The sequence below is a fragment of the Saccostrea cucullata genome, unplaced genomic scaffold (assembly GCF_032062105.1).
Source record: "Saccostrea cucullata isolate Sc308-1 unplaced genomic scaffold, CSIRO_AGI_Scuc_v1 ctg6279, whole genome shotgun sequence".
Lineage (NCBI taxonomy): Eukaryota > Metazoa > Mollusca > Bivalvia > Ostreida > Ostreidae > Saccostrea > Saccostrea cuccullata.
This window is the reverse complement of record NW_026928743.1, coordinates 5,744-22,918: the sequence shown is the minus strand read 5'-3', so window position 1 is coordinate 22,918 and position 17,175 is coordinate 5,744. Positions and strand designations below refer to the sequence as shown.

The 17,175-nt window shown below is 32.3% G+C and overlaps 2 protein-coding genes across 3 annotated transcripts; one reads left to right on the top strand and one right to left on the bottom strand.

Annotated features, from left to right (window-relative positions):
• Positions 1-358: 358 nt before the first annotated feature.
• LOC134278620 (myb-like protein X) lies at positions 359-7,442 on the top strand. Of its 2 annotated transcripts, none has more exons than XM_062760919.1 (8): positions 359-545; positions 1,736-1,791; positions 4,696-4,724; positions 5,265-5,358; positions 6,429-6,505; positions 6,837-6,900; positions 7,003-7,056; positions 7,254-7,442. In XM_062760919.1, exons 1-8 carry the CDS (start codon positions 365-367, stop codon positions 7,395-7,397), a joined length of 699 nt encoding a protein of 232 aa, XP_062616903.1. In that variant the 5' UTR covers positions 359-364; the 3' UTR covers positions 7,398-7,442. The 2 variants fall into 2 exon arrangements, with proteins under 2 accessions (XP_062616903.1, XP_062616902.1); XM_062760918.1 differs by having other exon boundaries at positions 1,736-1,797.
• Positions 7,443-10,015: 2,573 nt separating this feature from the next.
• Positions 10,016-12,067, bottom strand: LOC134278618 (uncharacterized). Its single transcript, XM_062760916.1, has 3 exons — positions 10,906-12,067; positions 10,485-10,599; positions 10,016-10,283 (listed from the first exon to the last, which is right to left on the bottom strand). Exons 1-3 carry the CDS (start codon positions 12,065-12,067, stop codon positions 10,016-10,018), a joined length of 1,545 nt encoding a protein of 514 aa, XP_062616900.1.
• Positions 12,068-17,175: the final 5,108 nt, after the last annotated feature.

The window sequence follows — 17,175 nt, the reverse complement described above, 5'->3', positions numbered from 1 at the left end:
AATTTAGACTGATACTCAGATTTTCTTATGTTTCTTGGGCCTTTTCACTGACATTTATAATTTTTGTTATCAAATTTGCACAATTTTTCAATAAATTACAGTATCTCCCCACCTAAAAAGTGGGAGTATATAAATGAGATTTGGAAGTCTGAATTGGGTCTTCCCCTTCCATTCGTCCATATTTTTCTTGGAGGACCCACCTGTCATTTATTGAAGTAAATTGTGCAAATTTGTAAAAAAAATTGTTAACAATAAAAAAGAAGAAACTATAATACAAATCAGAGTAATACCAGTACTTTGACATTTGTTTAAATACCCAAGAGCATGTAACAACATGAGAATTTTATGAGACAACTATTGTTGTATGACTATATTCCATTTTGTAGTGTCAGATGATGAGGATATCTCTGTACCTGCTCCCCCTCCCCCAAGGAGACAGGGAAAGGATGCATATAAAGAGAGACCTCCAGCCCCTCTACCTGAGGAGGAGAACAAACCGTCAGTCCCTCCCCGACGTCAGGCAGACACGTCCCAACCAGTGAGAGGTCAGGGTATTAACTATCAATTAAATAACCTAAGTTGTGATGGTTCAGACACAGTTTTGATCTCAGTGCATAAATTTATCTTTGAATAATGATACATTGTAATTATGCAATAAAGAACAATGATTGCGAATTTCAGAAAATGTAGATTACACCAAATATTCAATGTTCTGTATTTTTAATATAACTCTTTCCAGATATTTCCAAAAGCATTGAAGGACTGATGAATTTTTTGTAATTACTAGTATCTCCCCACCTAAAAAGTGGGAGTATATAAATGAGATTGGAAGTCCTTCCGTCTTCCCCTTCCATAAGTCCATATTTTTCTTGGAGGACCCACCTGTTACCTGCGATTCCTCCTTTATATTGAAATAATTGAAGAGGCTCACACAATCTTCGTAGTCCAAAATTATGTTATGATGAGATAGATATTTTGGGTTAACCATAATGTGGCTAAATGTAGACCCAATCATTCTTTCTATAACATTTTAATACCACTGAATAATATTTAATAATAGGGCTGTTACAGAATCTTTATATTACAAAGTGCAGATTTTTTTCCCAAAGCAAATAAAAGACAACTGAATTACCTTTAAATGTTTTTTTTAAAGAAGAAGGTACCTTTTTCAACCAAAAAAAAACAAAAAAATCTGAAAAATATAATTGTTGCGAAAGATTAAAACATGGCCATGCTTTATGATCATTTCATTTTCTGATAATTTTTTTTATTTGACCTTGTAAATTGACAATCACGACGTGATTAACATGTGCAATTTCCTTATTTTCATCAACTTTGCAAAATATTAATTATAAGTAGGCACAATGCATTGCCCAAAAAGTTGATATAAAACATGCTTTTTCAAACAAGCAAATAAAAGATTTTGATATTCACTGCATATCCTAAATTTAAAGTGAGCGAAGACTGTAAACACTATTCTCTATTTCATTTCGGGAGAATTTGATAAGTTAATTATTTTAAGCTTTTCTGTTGCAAACTAAGAAACTAGAAAAAAATATTGACTTCATATTTCCAGAAAAATCATGTACTTTCTTATGCTATATTCTTTCCAAAATCAAATTCATTAATTCAACCCAATAGCCATTAGAAAAATTGGACAAGATTTTTTAGTTTTAATAATGATTGAAGCAAAAAGCTTACATGCATCTTTTTATAAGTATTTTTCTCTCTCCAGAAAATGAACAAAGAGAAAGGGGCAAACGAAAAGAATCCATGGACGCGGCAGCTAAAGTACATGTAAAGTATACCTTGATATATCGTTATACATATATCGAAAAAAATGTTGTTAGGAAGTTTTGCCTTGTGACTCATGAAATCAAATTGTACATAATGTTGAGAAAGTAATGATGGAAACTGAGACGAAATAATAGTCATATTGACTCGATTATTTATACATATCTCAAGTTCAACTATTAATCAAACAGTATTCATTGATTTTCTGATTCTAAATACTGTTAAAATTTCATATTTTAAGTTCAAATGTTAATTTAACATTTTTCTTCTATTTTATGATTCTATGTACTGTTAAAATATTCATTTTGTGGTTTATATCAGACTTTGAAGAACATAAATACAACATTTTTAGCTCACCTCAACGAAGTTGGGGGAGCTTATGAAATACCCTCGGCGTCGGCGTCGGTGTCGGTGTCGGCGTAGGCGTCCCAGGTTAAGGTTAAGTTTTTTGGAGCAGTTTTCTTTTTTTAAAAGTACTTCTATGTCCTATATTGATTAGACATGCATGGAAGATGGTTATAGTGTGTTTCATTGTACCAGTCAAAGTTTCAGATGCTGCAATTTCAGCAAAGGAATGACCAGGTTAATGTTTCTGGAGCAGGTTAACATTTTTGGTAGGTTTCATTTCCAAGTAACTATAAGGTTATAGTGTGTTTCCCCAGTCACATTTCCAAAAACGACCAACTGCTGAATTTTTTGGGTTTTGAAGCAAAAATACCAGTCGTCAGTTCATCGGCCGTTGTCTTGGCCGATTTTGACCTCTTTATTTGAAATAATTGTCGGCCGACCAATTTTGTGTCCATCGGTCCAGGTTATAATTTTTTATGCGTCGGTGGAATGACCTTCAATTGAAGTTAGTTAATGGCGGTCAGTTTATAAAGTCGGTTGTCCGTCGTTGGACAATAAGGGTGTTTAAAATTTCGGCAGCTTAAAATCAAACTGTAGTTGAACATTTTGTGATTATTTAACCTAGTAAGGATACATAACACAAGCAAAATTTTGATGCATGGATTGATATGAATTTTTTGAACGGAAATAACATGAATAATTAATCCGTAAGATATAAAGAAATTTATTTGCATTTCCATTTTTAGTTCCACACAAAATTTTGCACACATTTTCAACTTTGCCTTGCAAACATTACTCACGTCACCTATCTGAATATAGATCTATGAAAAAATATTGGTGAATTCTAAAGAAAAAAGATTTTTTTGTTATTTGTCCCCTAGGAATTAATGTATTCATTGACTGCTCCGTGTCGCCCAGTATCGGTTTCATGTTCTTCCGGCCGACAAGACCAGAAAAATTTAGACCATCGGCTTAAATGTGACCTAGGCATAAGGATGCATACTACCGAGCTTGCTTCGGATGCTGAATCTGACCTACATTTTCCAGTTGAGTGAACAGGTTAAAGTTTTTAGTGCAGGTTTCATTTCCAAGTAACTATAAGCCCTATGTTGACCAAACTTGCATGGATGATGCATCTAAGGATGAACACTACTGAGCTTGCTTCGGATGCTGACTCTGACCTACATTTTGCGGTTGAGTGAACAGGTTAAAGTTTTTGGTGTAGGTTTCATGTCCAAGTAACTTTAAGCTGTATATTGACCAAACTTGCATGGATTATACATCTAAGGAAGCACACTACCAGGCTTGCTTCGGATGCTGAATCTGACCTACATTTTCTGGTTGAGTGAACAGGTTAAAGTTTTTGGTGTAGGTTTCATTTCAAAGTAACTTTATGCTCTATATTGACCAAACTTGCATGGATTATACATCTAAAGATGCATATTACCGGGCTTGCTTCGGATGCTGAATCTGACCTACATTTTCTGGTTGAGTGAACAGGTTAAAGTTTTTGGTGCAGCTTTTGGTGTAGGTCTCATTTCCGAGTAACTATAAGCCCTATGTTGACCAAACTTGCATGGATGATGCATCTAAGAATGCATACTACTGGGCTTGCTTCGGATGCTGAATCTGACCTACATTTTCTGGTTGAGTGAACAGGTTAAAGTTTTTTGGTGCAGCTTTTGGTGTAGGTCTCATTTCCGAGTACTATAAGCCCTATGTTGACCAAACTTGCGTGGATGATGCATCTAAGAATGCATACTACTGGGCTTGCTTCGGATGCTGAATCTGATCTACATTTTCCGGTTGAGTGAACAGGTTAAAGTTTTTGGTGCAGGTTTCATTTCTAAGTAACTACAAGCCCTATGTTGACCAAACTTGCATGGATGATACATCTAAGGATGCACACTACCGGGCTTGCTTCGGATGCTGAATCTGTCCTACTTTTTGTGGATGAGTGAAAATATTAGTTTTAGATTCACGTTTCATTTCCAATTAACTATGAGCCCTATAATGACAAACTTGCATGGACGATACATCTTAGGATGCACACTAATGGGCTTGCTTCGGATGCTGAATTCGACATACATTTTTCAGATAATAGACCAGGTAAAGTTAAGGGTGCAGGTCTAATACGAAAAAACTATAAGGCTTATATAACATTGTATAAACCAAACTTGCACAAATGTTGCATCAAGAGATGAAAACTCTCAAATTTGCTTCAGATGCTGGATTTTGATTACATTTTCATGAAAGAGAACTAGTTTAAATTTGTTATGTAGGTCTATTTCAAAGTATCAGATCAAAATTGCTTAAATATTTTCGGAATGTAAACTTTTTATTGGTTAATTGTGTGACTTTGGCTTACTTAAAGACAACATTCGTTAAGGTGAGCTCTGTAATCTCTGATTACCTATGTTTTATATTATATGATTTCTTCTATATCTGGTGAAGAATCTGGTTAAGAATTGAGCAAACCATTAATGTATGTGATATTAAAAGTTATGTAAGTTTCATTAAAAGATTTCACAGTTATCTGCTTCTGCTTTGCAGAAAGAGTTAACAGAGACACTTTCAAACAGGTAAGATAAAGACTATCCCTCTCACTTTTTGTCATTTCTGTATGCTAGCAGCTTTGTAAAGTATTGTTACAATATAAGGAATACATTGCAGCAGAAAGTTGTGTGAGCATTAATCATAATAATAATGTTTTCTAAATACATTTTAGTATTAATGAACACCCAGTTTTGAAATCCTAAATGGAGCAGTACTAGTTACGCTTGGGTATTTACTAAAATTGATGATGAAAGCAAGCAATTAAATGAAATTACAAATGTATAATATCACATTCAAGAATGTGTAAAATAAGATTTTATCGTACTGTTAAATAATCTTTTTTATTTAATTTATTTGGCACTCATCATTTCAGTATTTTCTGCAAGACATACTACTGGAGAAGTAAATAACGTTTTAAAAATTTCACTCATCAAAATTAAAATCAAAATAAGCAGAACTTCCCAATTTCCTAAAAAAATATGTTCAGTATATTTATGTATTGTTTTGGTTCTTTTTCATTTAATATAATAAATGAAACAGAGGTGAATTTTTATGTATCTTTTAAGTCACTCTAAAGGAAGGCGAAAAGGATCAAAAGATAAAGAAAACACTCCAGTTTCTGACAGAAGGATCGCCGAAATCAAAGCTGCAGACGAGGAGGTTAGAAAGATGGGTTTTCTTTTCAAAGAAATTATAATATATTAGAATTGTTTCAATATAAAAGATGAAAATAACAAACAGTGATTGATATCTAAATATCTCTGTATAATTAAAATATGTGAAGAGGGCATAAAAAAGACCCCTATAATTTCCAGGGCTGGGATCAGGTGCCTTTAAGGTTTCGTCAAAGGTCAATTTGTACAAAAATTGATTTTTACAATAGCTCCAAAACTACTAGTATGTGTTTTATAAAGTTAAAACTTTTACAGTTTTTAAATACATCATTGATTAACAAATATAGAAAATATCTCTTGATAACAAGGAAAATTCTTTTAAAAAATAGCATATATTTTCAAAAACACACTTTTAATTAACCCCATGGTTTTAGTGAAAGCCTTCATTGCAGAAACAACAAATGTTTATCAATGAAGGGCAAGTTGGACTTAGATAACCTCTGGAAAGTTGTTTTTCTTGTTTATTTTTCAAAATGTTAAGATCTGAAACTAAAAATACATTGCAAATGGCCGATTTTAAAGGGGCCTTGTCTTTATGCATGTCATGCTTTCAATAACAGCCTTTCAGAGACTATTCACTTTAAACTTGCCCTTCGTTGATAAACATATATCATATCTGCAATTATGGTTTTCAAAAAAGGACAGAATTAAGCAGGTGCACAAAAAAATACAATGTATCTGTTTTCAAATAATACTTTCCATCTGTTAATTAATGATATATCAATAAACTGTATAAGTTTTAACTTTATAACTCTCATATTTTTGGAGCTATTGTAAAATAAATTTTTGGACATGTTGATCTTTGACAAAACCTTAAAGATAAACATACTTACTTCTGTAGAATCATCATAAATGTTTTTAATATCACCTCATATGAAGAAATATTGATTCCAGAGAATGTGGAAGTTATATGGATTAAATACAAATAAATTTAAGTATAATTCCTTCAGCTATTTCAAAAATATTTTCATTTAGATATTTCTTGATATGATACATTTAAGGTTTCTGTAGCAAAACTTAACAATTACATGGTATTTGAAATATGGTTTGCTATAGGAAGATGAAGATGAAGATAGCGAGGACTATTGGAGTAATATTTACTACGAAGGTGATGATAAGGAAAGGGCACAAGAGTGAGTAGCATTCAGCTGATAATTCTCTCGAGATGTAAAATGTGATGTACATGTATGCGTTATTATATATGGAAGAGGGATAATTTCAATGTCATCATTTGCAATATCTGTGTGTATATATCTTTTTGTAGTATTTATGAATTATTATAATTATCCTAATTGCATTTAAATTCTTTTATTCAACTCTTAATTCAACCAAATCTAAAAAGTAAAAACAATTAGGATAAAAAAATTTGCTATCATAGAAAAATAGAAGTTTATTATTTTTATATGAGCTTCTTTAAAAACATATTTCATTCATATGTAGTATTTATTTTTATTTCTAAAACAGAATAATAAGGAATATTGGTGAGGATGGCGTGTATCTAGTTCGCACAGGTGCAGATGGCGGACAGGTTTGTACAGCATTTTATCTGAAAAATCTCTACAAAGTTAAATAGATCTTGCAAAAAATATGCATACTTATATATGTCTAAAATTTAATTTTGCTTTGGCAGGTTTTGGTTGTATTTGCAGAAAACATGCCAAAGAAATATAAAATTACCAACGAGGTCAGTATTGATATTTACTTAAGCTGCATGTACATCAATTTAAGTCAAATTTTCCTTAATTACATGTATATTAAAACAAGTAACACTTCAGGTTTAACTGTTCAAGTATTTAGTCTTTATGTAAAGATTTGAATAAGATATTTCTTGCTTAAATACAGTTAATCAGACTTTGAAATAAACTTTTCTGCCTGTTTCAGAACGGTGAATTTTATCTCAAGAAGGAGGGTCCCCATTGTGATTCAGTGGAAATGTTAATGTACACCTATTACTCAACAGAGCTTCCTACAGCAAAATCTTGTCTAGAAACACCTTACAAGCTCCATTCTAAATATAAAGGGTAGCAGCCCTCTTTAAGATTAGCAGTATTTATAATATTCTGTTGTACATTTTAAAAAACATCTGCTGAAAATTAATGTTAAGTTGTAGAAAAAATATTAATTCAAAAAAATATTTGCTATAATCATTTATGAAATGTGAGGTTCATACCAAAACAAGTCAATATGTCCCAACCATGCATCTAATTTCTGGTGTAAACAGGTGTCTCAAAACACATCTCTACTCTCTGCAGTCCAAGCTTGACCTTTTTACACCGTTGTTATGCTAAATTAAAGTACCTTAGATTATATCATACCATGCATAATTTCTCATGAGTCTGTACATAATATTTTCTTGTCAAAAACATTTCCTGAACTGGATTAGTTTCATTCATATACTCATTATACCTATATCATGTTGTAAATATAAATTTAATAGGGGGAGGTAAATGCATAATTTCCAACATGACAACCTTCTATTTACCCCCCCCCGACCATTGCATTGGAAAGTGACAACATGATACCTACCCCCCAACCAAATCTCGATAGCCGTGCACTAGTACACGCCTCGTATGCAAAAATAATGAGTTTAATAGCACAGCCTTGCGAAAACATATAAATTGATGTTTAATCAATAAAAATACAAGTTTGCATAAATCATAATTCCGTTTTGGATCATAGCTTACACATACATTTAAAAATATTCTACATATTTAATCTAGTTAGATTACACACAACTTAAGAAATTTGTAGTCTTTAAAAGTTCGTTTGGATTCTCAAAGGTGTTTTATAAGGCTGTAGTGATATAATTATATATATAGTTTATTTTTGTTAAGTTTCACATCATTCTACTTTGGATCACTGCAATAATATATGTTTGAATTTGTTATGCTTTACGAGTAAGCATGATTCTGATATTGGTGTAAATACGAGTATATTTATAAAACCTAGACTTTTTGTATTAAAAAAATATATTATCAGTACTTCTTCGTCATGGGATAATTGTTTGGAATAGGTTAAATACATGTATTGTTTGAATAATGAACCTGTTCAAGCTGTTATGTTAATAGTTTGGAAGATTGCATGTTTTTAAAAGATAAAAGTAGAAATGTTCAACAAATTTAAGTTTGTTCATTGATTTTCAGAATAACTACCATTATGATTTTGCTTTTATTAAAATGTTTTATTGACTGCCTTTTTCATTTTTTTCATCAAAAAACAAATTTGGTATGACCAATTAAAAAAAAGGATTGTGTGCTGTGCACCAACTTTTGAAGCGCAACTTGAATTTATTGAAAGTTCAGTGAAAAGAAAAAGGGAAGAATTAATTTACTTCATTAAGCTTTGTTGCATTAAGTATCCTTTGTATTAAAGAAGGGATTAATCCAGGTTCTCGACAAAGCTTTCGTGCGTATAAAACTAAAACATAGTGCAAACTTACAGATAGCAGATTGCAGTCGTTTTGCAAGTGCTAACGATCTTAATTGTAAAAGTAAAAAATCATTGTAAAGCTTTTGGAATACTGCCTCTCTTATAAATACATGAAGAAATTCTGTGCATTTCTTATAATTAAATGAGAGAATGTAAATATTTATGTTCTAATTGTAAATTCTCTTCCGGTTTTGAATTGAAATTTAGATCCCCATGTCAGGTATGGACAAGTACTGCACCTGGGCTTATTGCATCTATTGATGATTGCTGGTTCGTTGTTGTTATTGAAAAAGGGTGCTTTTGTAAGGATTGATTTAAGAGAAGGACTTTGTCGCTCACTCTTCATGATTCGCGAAGTTTCTAATATTTTCTTCATGCCTGGATTATCCTCTAAGATAGGCAAATTATTTCTAATAATGTTAAAAATCTCTGGATTTCTTGGGTTGTGCGTTGAAACGGTATGGTATGACATTATTAACCGATTTATTTTTCACGGTAAGAAGAGCTTTTCTTTCTTGAGATTTTGCTTTGTTTATTCTCTTTTGAATCAATCGTCTGGGAAAGTGTCTTCGAAGGAGTAGTTCTTGTAGTTCTGTGAGACGAGATTCTTGTCTATACCTAACAAAGGGATCTAAATTTCAATTTAAAAGCGGAAGCGAATTTACAATTAAAACATCAATGCAATGCACCAGCTCCAATCTTATTCATAAAATTTTACTGATTATTAAATTTATTAATTAATTTATAAACCTGTGCCGATTGTGTTCAAATTATACCGACCAGACAGTGAATTGCTTTTCCCCCGGTCTTCAATTCCTTATATTTCATCAACCAATTATCAGTGGATTAAAATACTGAAATTAAAAGGACGGCTATTTGGCGGCGAGGCCATAAAAAACAAAACAAAATTTGCATTCAACTCATTTGATTAACAGTCAAACTTAAATTATTATACGTTTAATGTTCAGCAACTTCTATAATAACGAAACCCAACGATATTATTGACCTAAAAAAATAAAAATTTACATACATTTGCAGATCAACAAAGAACATTTGATGAGAAGTGAAACAATATTTTAAAGAATGTTCATCTTTTATTTCTTATCTAAAATCTTGAACAAAAAGTGATCAAACAATCACTGTAGCAAAATATTATCCAGTTCATAGTTTTTGAAGCACAAACATGTAAGGAAATACAACAGCTTTTCCTTTGACTACGCTTGCATAATTCTATGTTGTTGTTCTTTTACACACTCAATTCTTATCAATGTAGCTTCTTGTATTTTGTTATATTGATACTGTCTAAGTGACACTTCGTAAGATTGTAGAGCTCCGTATAAGTCTCCTACAATGTGTTGACAGATTCCTAGTATCTGCCATGCTATGTCTCTGGTTTCTAAAAGAGCATACACATTATCATCACACAGCAGCAGTGTCTGTAGGTCTGTCAGTGACTGCAAACACTGAGATCTATTACCTAGTCTATAGTGAGATAACACAGACAACAACTCAATCATAACATTTGGTGATAAAATTAAGAATGGCGTTCCGTTTTGAAGACTCCAATATTGTTCTAAACATAACTCTTCTATGTATAGAATATTGTTGTTTAAAATCATATTTTCCACCCAAGCTTTATTCATCCTTTTGGACAAAGGGAGATTACCTACAGTTTCAATGTACCTGTGCCTGTCGACAGTATTAAAGTATATAATATTGTCCTCTGACAGTCTTTGTTTACTAAGATAGATAATGTGTAGTGCTTTTTCATACTTCGCTGTTCTATAGTAATATAATGCTAGAAATAACAAAGAGTAAATAGGGCCTAGCCTACCTGCTAATTTTAGCACATTACAAATTACTCGATCTAAGATGTAGACATTTTTATATTTGCAAGATGAATTATTGTTTGCTACTGTGAAGGCCAATTGAACAAGTATATCAGATTTAACATACTGTAATGTAAGTAATTGGTATGGAGAGCATGAAAAACTTGATAGTATATCATTGGATTTCAAATAAAGGTAAATATCCACCATATGTTTACAATAAATAACAATTTGAAAAATTTCCGTCATGCCACATAAGTCTATATCTGCAATACTTATAAATTCTCCCTCGGCAGTGGATAACACAAATGATGGGCTACTGAGGGCTGGTTCAAGTATTGATTTTAGAGTCGGACTCAGCAGTAAACAGGTCACACCCATTCTGTAATACTGATAAAGCTGTTGTAAAAGAGAGGCACGTGTATCTGCAACCATTTTGTTTATGAACATGTTGTTTTGTGGAATAAAGAAATTAGGAAAATCTCCTTCATAAACACAATAAATAAGATATTTAAAACACTTCCAGAAACAATCTAGTAATCTGTTTGGAAGCCATATCAAATGCCCTAGTTGTATCATCCAGAACATTGTGGTCTTCATGAAATATGAACACAGTCGTGGTTCCACCCTAAAATTGATGACGTCCTTCAGAAATATTTTCAAAAGTCCATAACATAAAAATTGTGTATGATTCATGATACACACTAGTTGTTGCTCGGCTTGGGAAAATGATAATCTCCATTCCAGTTCGTTAGAAGTCGAAACAATTTTACTTCCAATAGGCACACAGTGAAAACCATTTCTTAATATTTTTTCCAACACAAGTACAGGAGGCCAGGTGTGTCTCTGACATCTATCAAACCAATCTCTCGTCTGTTTAGGCCAATATATACTGGCAAAACAAGCAGCTTGATCAAATTCAAGAGTTCCATCAACACCAGTAACACATGGACCATGGTTACGGATATTTTTCTGCTGGAAGTATCTGTCATTTGCGTGGAACTGAAAATAAAATTCTCTCCAAAGAGAACCTGACATATAAACCCCGCCATTAAATTCTGCAAGACACATAGATATTATGAACTTGTTTTGTGGTGTCAGAAGGCGTAGTCTTACAAACCCTGGTGGTGTGTCGAAATCTTCCATCAGTAAGATAAAATGTTTTGATGTATTATAGATCCTGAACTGAGATATGTCAGTTATAAGCTTAAACTGACATAACCAGGTCATTGTATCAATGTCAGATGATGTCAGCCTAAATCCCTCTCTATAACTACCACTATTCATCGCAGCATAGCCCTTATGATTATCAACAGGTCTACGTATCATCTCCTTCATGTCCATTACGTCCCTTCTGATGGCCACTTCCGTCGGTGTCCCTATCTCACGACACAGACCAACATACAGGACCTCTGATAGACGGGGGATATGGTCCATTCTGTATATAAAGATTGATAAATAAGTTTTACTTGAATTAAAAAAAAATGCTTAATTAACAGGTTTTGGAAATTAATTTTAATTCTTAACAAGTTTATCTATTTCTACAAAGAATTATAATATCTACAAAGAATTATGATATACGAAATTTTGAAAGTGTTGTGAGAGGAGGGAGAATGTAATTGTGATATTAACTTTTTGTTTGGAATGGAACTATATAATCTCTTACCAGTTCTAGGGGGATCTATAATATTGTAGATTAAGTTACTTTTAAATTAAAAAAATTACCCATCTATTTATAAAAACGTGTATTAATTAAATGAATTACCTGATAGTATTGTCACTGCAATGTCGGATCATAAGTTAGCAGGAAATACCAGTTGCGTATATTCCATAAGTCAAAAAAGTTGTAGCCTACACATCATTTTCTCAAGAATAAAAATTAAATTGAACAAATGGAGGGAAGTTGATAATAAATTGTACCTATTGATTTATTTTGTTGCAAATGCCAAAAAATTTAGCTTTCTTAGCAAATTGCACTTTTATACTTATATATAAGGACAAAACTATTCCCATAGCTGGAAATTTTTAAGCCAAAGTTCAAGTGTTATTAATATTAAGTCCGTATCAGAAAATTTCATCGAAAGCAACAGGAGTCCATAATAAGTACTGGAAACGAAATTGATAACTTGAGTTATATTTGGTTAGTAGGAAATTCAACGTATTGATCGAATTTTGATTATTCAGTAGGGAAGTTTCCAAATCTTCTAAGCAGACTAAAGGGAAAAGTAAGAAGTTCTTAGATTTGTTCAGTGGTCTTCACATCACGATGTAAATACGTCTACAATGTCATTTTCATTGGTAAAATTAAAATTGTAAAGGTCTGAGTTAGGAAAATTTGATTCCTTTGAACCCCTCCCCCAATACCTATGGAGAGGAAGCTCCTTGTCTACCCACACTCTGCACCTCAGGTTAACTCTGTGACTTCACACAAGCCTGTACATTAGCAAAAAGGAATATATATATATAGGCCACTCAGAATACAGAATAGATTAATAATACTTCTGTGTGTTTTGCTGTGGTTGTTTATTTATATAAGAAGTGCTTACATGTAAATTGTCATACAAATTGTTAGGCCATTATAGAATACATGTACGCACTGAATTTTCGATTGATTTTTTACGTATTTTTCCGATTACAACAAACAGGAGTGACCAGTCTCCAAGTGATGCTCACTCCTCCATGTCATCTGATTTTCACCTCTAATAATTTGGAGGTCCATGTTTGCTTTGCTCCTATTTCATATTGTTTAATTGACTTTTGAGCTTGAATTCTGTTCTTTATCTCCCTATATTTCATTGAGAGAGCCAACCCGCCAACCCCAAACACCCCCCCCCACCCACCCCCCCCCCATCCACCCAAAAAATTGATAAATTCAGTCGTCAAAGGAAAATATCTCCATTTTGGGAATATTAAAGATTACTTTATACAACAAAGAAGCATTCTCCATGAAGGAAAAAAAGCACTAAAAAGGTCAAAGTCGAATTTCTGCATAACACTTACAAACCTTAAAACATCGACTTGGAGGATGGATGAAATTTTTATTTGGAGGGGATTTAATATCATGTCACAGGTTTCGAAAAAGGATTATTCTGTGAAATTTTTCTCCTTTGACTTGAAAAATGAAATATGTATACCTTCCAGTGTTTCCCCCAAAAGTACACAATTAGAGTTATCATGACAAAATTGTTTGATCTAAATTCATTTACCCTCTTTAAGTTATTTTGTTCAAAAATGTTTCGAAATGTTTCGAAAAGAGCACAAAGTGAACTGAATTTACCCACTAACCTGTAACAGTTGGTGTTAAGTCTTCTCCAGAGAGAATAATTGTAACATCTGTTCTAAATTGAGAAAAAAAGTAAGAAAATCTATATAATGGATAACCAGGGACCTATACATGTATGCTAGTATGTAGTGTCTTTCTATAATTAGGTTATCAAAAGAGGCTATGAGTCCAGGGTACAATACCAAAATAATACATTGTCTCACTTCGTCTTCTTTATTATAGGCATATATACTAAAAAATGTCAGCTGACTGAGAGTTTTCATACAATTTTCAAAAATAAATAAATAAAATGTTTTAAAAAGAAAAAGAAAAGATCTCTTTGCTTACTATGATTTGTTCTTTTTCGTGCATGTAGCAACGCACTTTAAAGAGTGTACATCAATCATGGATAATGATATCCGATCCTCAGCCAGGAAGAATAACTCTTTAATCTATAATTAATTTGAAAAAGTCTCAAAATGAAGCTTTTGAAAAAAATCAACTTTTCATTTTATACATCTCAATGTGCTTCAAGGTTCTTTAAACTTCTTAGAAAGTCTTATAAAAGTCGGATTTTTAGTCCACAGTAGTATGTTAAAGTTACATATATCATAAAGAAATTGAGATACTTTAATTATACACTTTGCATTGTAAAATAAGCGAAGTAAATAAACAAAACTTATAGGGTACCTTATATTTATAAATATGCAATTTCTACAAAAGCCTGGATACCTATGATTTAAATTTGACTGATTGATTGTTTATATACTGTTGAACGTCCCTCTCGAGAATATTTCACTTACATGGAGACGTCACCATTGCCGGTGAAAGGCTGCAAATTTAGGCCTATGCTCAGCACTTACAGCAGGGAGGGATCTTTATCGTGCCACACCTGCTGTGACACGGGGCCTCGTTTTATACGGTCTCATCCGAAGGACCGCCCCATTTAGTCGCCTTTTACGACAAGCAAGGGGGTACTGAGGACCTATTCTAACCTGGATCCCCACGGGGGGAAATAAATTTGAAATGTTTATTTTATCATATAATAATGCTTTCTGACTTTAGAAGTGTAAACATACCATATCATTATAATTTTTACTATTCTTGCAATTTTCTTTTCTTAATGAATACACGACTAATTAAACTGAAAAATGTAAATTAGTGCAAGACACGTGTGCCTCATGGTTTGGAGATCTGAAGTAGTCAGGACGGATACCATAAATATTTGTGATGTTTTTTTTTCTGAAGGTTGTCAGGATCTTCTACTAGAAGACTACAGTCACAGTGGTTGGTTAAGAAAACAAAGCTTTATAAGCAGATTAGAAAAAATTAGATATGAGTCTCTCTCTCTCTTAGCCTTCTACATTACACCTACAATATTTTTCATAATCCAGATATTGATATGAACAATTTAGATCAAAAAATTTACAAGCCATCATTTATGTATTTAAAGCTTTTAGTTACTACTTTTACAGGGCCCCAAATTTATATGGTTCTCAGTGGAGGATGTATTTATTATTTTAAAAATGAATACAGTACCCGACCAGCGGGGAAGTTACCCTTTATGGGTATAACACGTTAGTAACTTTAAAGCTAATTTACATTCTATTGGTATAACACTTATGTAATTCTAATTTACATTCTGTGGGAATAACACTTATATAAAGCTAATTTATATTCTATGGTTATAACACTCACTTAACTTTAAAATTAATTAACATTCTATGGGTATACTACGAACGTAACTTTAAAGTTAATTTACATTTTGTGGGCATAACACGTACGTAAAGCTAATTTATATTCAATGGGTATAACACGTATGTAAAGCTAATTTATATTCTATGGGTATAACATGTACGAAAAGCTAATTTACATTCTATTGGTATGACATGTACGTGAAGCTAATTTACATTTTATGGGTATAATACCTACATAACTTTAAAGATATTTGACAGTCAATAGGGTATATATATGGGTATAATACGTGCGTAACTTTAAAATTAATTTGCATTCTATGGGTATAACACGTGCAATAGCTAATTTACATTCTATGGTTATTATTTGTTCGTAACTTTAAAGCTAATTTACATTCTGTGGGTATAATACGTAACTTTAAAGTTTATTTTCATTGAATGGGTATAACACGTACGTAAAGCTTTTTTATATTCTATGGGTATATCTCCTATGTAAAGCTAATTTACATTCTATGGGTATTACATGTACGTATAGCTAATTTACATTATATTGGTATCACAGGTATATAAAACTAATTTACATTCTATGGGTATTACATGTACGTAACTTTAAAGATAATTTACATTCCATGGGTATAACACGTATGTAAAGCTTTACATTCTATAGGAATAACACGTACGTAACTTTAAAGCTCATTTACATTCTATGAGTATTACACGTACGTAACTTTAAAGTTAATTTACATTCCTTGGCTATAACACGTATGTAAACCTTGACATTCTATAGGTATAACATGTAGGCAACTTTAAAACTCATTAACATTCTATGGGTATAGCATGTATGTAAAGCTAATTTACATTCTATGGGTATAAAATGTATGTAAAGCTAATTTACATTCTATGGGTATAACACGTACGTAAAGCTTATTTACATTCTATAGGTATAACACGTATGTAACTTTAAAGATAATTTATATTCTCTGGGTATAACACGTACGTTACTTTAAAATAACTTTACATTCAATGGGTATAAAACGTACGTAACTTTAAAGTTAATTTACATTCTATGGGAATAATACGTAAGTAACTTTAAAGTTAATTTACATTCTATGGGTATACCATGTTTTATATCCATAGAATGTAAAGCTTTACGTACGTGCTATTAAAGACCTATATATAATAAACAAATGTTAAGTATTTAAGTTTAATGTTTTATTCGAGTTGGCAGGTATTGTTCACAATGGTCTACACAACAGTGGCGCAGCCGGCAAAATGGCATACCCCAAAATCAACATAAGTTGTGCCCTCCCTGACGGGAAAAGTAGCACGCTGGGTTGACCTCATTCGTGCTACGGACACATTTCAACACAAAATATCTTTTAATTATATTATTTTGCTTTAGTTTTACATTGAATAAGATAAAATTTTCAAAGTCAACATCACATATATCAACATCAACCATCACATATATCAACATCAACCACAAAAAGTCAACAAATTCAACAGTTCAATGGTTAAATTGAAGGTGACGATTTCGCCACATGGGCGCCGTAGGTGCCCACCGCCACCTGGTGGGGGTAGGCAACTTC